Source organism: Austrofundulus limnaeus, unplaced genomic scaffold (assembly GCF_001266775.1).
Source record: "Austrofundulus limnaeus strain Quisiro unplaced genomic scaffold, Austrofundulus_limnaeus-1.0 Scaffold137, whole genome shotgun sequence".
NCBI lineage: Eukaryota > Metazoa > Chordata > Actinopteri > Cyprinodontiformes > Rivulidae > Austrofundulus > Austrofundulus limnaeus.
In genome coordinates, this window is record NW_013952539.1 from 547288 (window position 1) to 549111 (window position 1824).

At 32.1% G+C, this 1824-nt stretch overlaps 1 protein-coding gene across 1 annotated transcript in view; it reads right to left on the reverse strand.

Annotated features, from left to right (window-relative positions):
• chd5 (chromodomain helicase DNA binding protein 5) overlaps window positions 1-1824 on the reverse strand; it is a gene marked incomplete at its 5' end in the record, with an annotated part of 56144 nt that overhangs the window by 5931 nt on the left and 48389 nt on the right. The window contains 1 exon segment of the mRNA XM_014016024.1: window positions 822-985. Coding sequence (XP_013871478.1) covers window positions 822-985 — 164 coding nt within the window.

The following is a 1824-nucleotide window of genomic DNA, read 5'->3' on the forward strand; positions in this document are numbered from 1 at the left end:
ATAAATAAATAAATAAATAAATAAATAAATAAATAAATAAATAAATAAATAAAATGACCTCCATAAATGTTGAGCTGAGTGCCATCAGTACCATTAAGAGATTCATTCTGTTCATTTTTTTCCCCACATTAAGGATCTTTTGTTAAAAATAAAAACATGAAGTTTTTGGTTTCTGTTTTAAACAGACGAGCACCTTTTTACATAGCTGAATAAGTAAAGTCATTTAGTTTCACTGTAGCTCTCAGGTTTTTAACAAGAATCTATCAGCAGCTCCTAAAACTCACGATAAAACCCGACAGAGTCGCTCTGTTCAATCTGTTGCACCTCAGCTGTGAAATAAACTTCCTGTTTTCTTGTTCTTGTTGTTTTGACTCCAGCAGACATTTTTTCAGACTTGCTTGTCTTTGTATTATTTTATATATTTACATTTTTGAAGATTTTATTGTGAAGCACTTTATGCTTTTTATCTGTAAAAAAGAGCCATAGAAAGAAATAATTCATCACTGAAGCCGTGACAAGGAAGGAACATTTGATTTCTACTTAATTTGTTTATTTAATTCTGTTGCATGATGACAATCAAGATTTTCATTCTGATATTTCTAGTGTATAATTAACAATAAAACAACAGATTTTATTACTTTATACAAAATCAGCATCAACAAGCATCTTGTGATAATTAATAACAATCGAAATAATCAAAACAAAAACACGAGCATGCAGTTTAACTTGTTTTTTTTTATTTTAAATTGGCTGTTTTGCAACAAATTACCTCCTTGTCTCTATGTTTTTCTTGTGCGTCTGACCTTTTTGTCTCAGCTCACCTGCTGCAGYGGAGGCTCGCTGCCTCGGCTGGTGAGGCGGCTCAGGATGCTCCTCTCGGACATCTGCAGACGGGCCGACACCGGCGGGATTCTGGACAGCATGTTGGGCAGTCGGGTCACATCTGCTTTCATGTCGCTCAGAAGTTCCTCCAGCTGGTTCAGCACTGAAAGAACACAGGAACACTTAAAAAAAAGTTTGTACTTAAGTGCTTCATTAACATCTAAAACAGCTTGTGTCAAGAAAATATTTAGAACAATTTAAATATATATATAAATAAACTTAAATTATAGTGATTTTAAGTTTTTTTTTTTTTACCAAATTAATTGTGAAGCTACAGGAGAACTGTGTTTGTCGTCAGGTAAATCTAAACATTAACACTTTAACACCAGACTTCCTTAAAGTCTTTGTATCTTTTTGAATTGTCAACCTAATTACTGTAAGCTTGTTTTTATGTTGAGTCAAAATAACCTAAAATAAAGTCAGTGTGTGAAACAGGATSTTTACTGGATGCACGGTTCATAAACAGAGATATGGAAACATCTGTGTGCACTTCCTCTGAAAAMCCTTTTATCTCTCTGTCTAAGTATTTATATATGTGAGCCATCATATCGAAATGAGGATTAAGTCAAATTTGGTCAAAATGACCTAATTACATTTTCAGATTCTGGGCTTTAAAAGCTACATTTTGATACCTGGATCATCCTGTTGTCATAATTAAATCCATATATATGACTTAATTTGTCTTGTTGGTTACAATAATACATAAATATTTGATCTGAATCCTAATTTTATGTCCTTTTAATGAGGAATTTTTGATGTCCTTATAAACCTCAATTATATTTGAATATTGAGATTACCCAGCTAAAAAGAAACAAAACTTGGCTAGCTCACAGGGAAAATCTCAAAATTTTAAGGCGTTTTTTTTCTCAAAATCAGTTTTTTTTTTGTTGCTACTGCTCAAAAAAGTGCTTCTAATTTTTGTTTTATGATTATATTTCAGAC